The sequence below is a fragment of the Rhinoraja longicauda genome, chromosome 30 (assembly GCF_053455715.1).
Source record: "Rhinoraja longicauda isolate Sanriku21f chromosome 30, sRhiLon1.1, whole genome shotgun sequence".
Classification (NCBI taxonomy): domain Eukaryota; kingdom Metazoa; phylum Chordata; class Chondrichthyes; order Rajiformes; family Arhynchobatidae; genus Rhinoraja; species Rhinoraja longicauda.
This window is the reverse complement of record NC_135982.1, coordinates 10555879-10557416: the sequence shown is the minus strand read 5'-3', so window position 1 is coordinate 10557416 and position 1538 is coordinate 10555879. Positions and strand designations below refer to the sequence as shown.

At 46.3% G+C, this 1538-nt stretch overlaps 1 protein-coding gene across 1 annotated transcript; it reads left to right on the top strand.

The window, feature by feature from the left end:
* The first annotated feature begins 575 nt into the window (after nt 1–575).
* On the top strand, nt 576–1256 carry LOC144608137 (RING finger protein 223-like). The gene has a single exon (XM_078425528.1). It carries the CDS (start codon nt 576–578, stop codon nt 1254–1256), a length of 681 nt encoding a protein of 226 aa, XP_078281654.1.
* The last annotated feature ends 282 nt before the right edge of the window (nt 1257–1538 follow it).

The following is a 1538-nucleotide window of genomic DNA, read 5'->3' as shown; positions in this document are numbered from 1 at the left end:
ATTTCCCTATTCCTGAGTTAAGGGGTGCTTTGTTTAATAAAGATTTTAAAAGATGCCTGTCGTGTAGTCGTACATTGAAAACCAGGAATTAGGTAGCAGGTCTGTGGAGCACAAATGGAATTGACCTTTCGGATCAATAGGGTTTTTGTTTAAAGAATGTAATCTCTTGCAGTCTAAAAGGTTAACTCCACTCCTTTCTCCACAGATTCTTTAAGACTGGATGAGTATTTCCAACCTTATCTGCTCTATTTCTGATTTCCAACATTAAAATGTCAATTGCGTGCCACTGTTAACTATTATTAATTCAATGCAGTGAAATAATTTTTATGTTGGATTTGTGGACAGGCTCAGTCACCAAGCAGTGATATTTTTTGCTGCTTTAATTGGTTTTCCAAAACAGCATCACATTTTATTTTGCCAGGTTAAGCTGATCGGAGCTGCACCAGAATATTTATTGGTTAAAACTGGAGGGAAATGTGGGTTGTGTGTGATGTAGGAACTGTTTTGATCCATTGAAGGGAGTCCTGTTGCAACTACTCAACATTGCTATTCTTCCTCCTCTCCTCAGGTTAACCATGTCTGTTCTAAACCAGGTGTGGCACACAGAGATGAGTGCCACCCCAAAGGAAACTCCGGCTGGGGAGTCAGTAGAATGCCCGGAGAAGAACTCCATGGAAGGGGTGGAATGTACCATCTGTTTTTCCTCCTATGACAACATCTTCAAGACCCCCAAGGTGCTGGAATGCCGGCACACGTTTTGCTTGGAGTGCCTTTCCAGGCTTCTGGCATCAATGCCAACTGAAGAGACCGGTGATATCGTCTGCCCCCTTTGCAGGCAGCACACGGCAGTGCCCGATCACGGGACCCCCGCCCTGCGGACGAGTCAAGACCTGCTCGCCAAACTCCCCCCTCAGCTACAACTCGAGGAGCCGGTTTGGGCGGAGGGCAAGAAGCTGTGTCACAAGAACCCTGATGTGTCGGGTACCACTGACCTTTGCATCTGTATTGACATTGGTGAAGGCAAGCAAGAGAACCCGTCTCCTGAAGCAGAAAGCGAAGGACGCAACTGCTTCTCCTTCCTTGGCGAGTGGAAGAGGCTGGTACTGTTCATAGTGGTGTTGGTCATGTTCGTTGGCATCGTGTTGTGGCCAATCCAGTGTATGATTGTCACCAAAAACCTCAGCTGTGCCTCTATCGCCCCAGTCCCAGCAGCAGAGCCAACAACCGCACTTGTTCCATTCACCAGGCCGTATTGAGCCAGCGTGGGCAAGTCAGCTAGGAGGAAGACATCTTCGTTGTCAACCAGTTGGAAGGTTTTCCCTTTCAAACCTGGAATGTTTCCAGAGATCAAAGTTGTTCTGTAACATGGGGAGTTTGTTTTAAAACTTCCTGCAGAGAGACACTAGTGACTATAACAGCTCATGAACATTGAGATTTGTATGTGCAGAAATCCAGTGAGACAAAATTGTATTGAATCACAGGCAACCCTTGAGGGCTGATGAGACATCAGCTGGTTTGATGTTATTTCTGTTGCCACA

What these genes read in the sequence shown, in the direction of transcription:
- LOC144608137 (XM_078425528.1), top strand. Translation starts at nt 576, where the DNA reads ATGTCTGTTCTAAACCAGGTGTGGCACACAGAGATGAGTGCCACCCCA.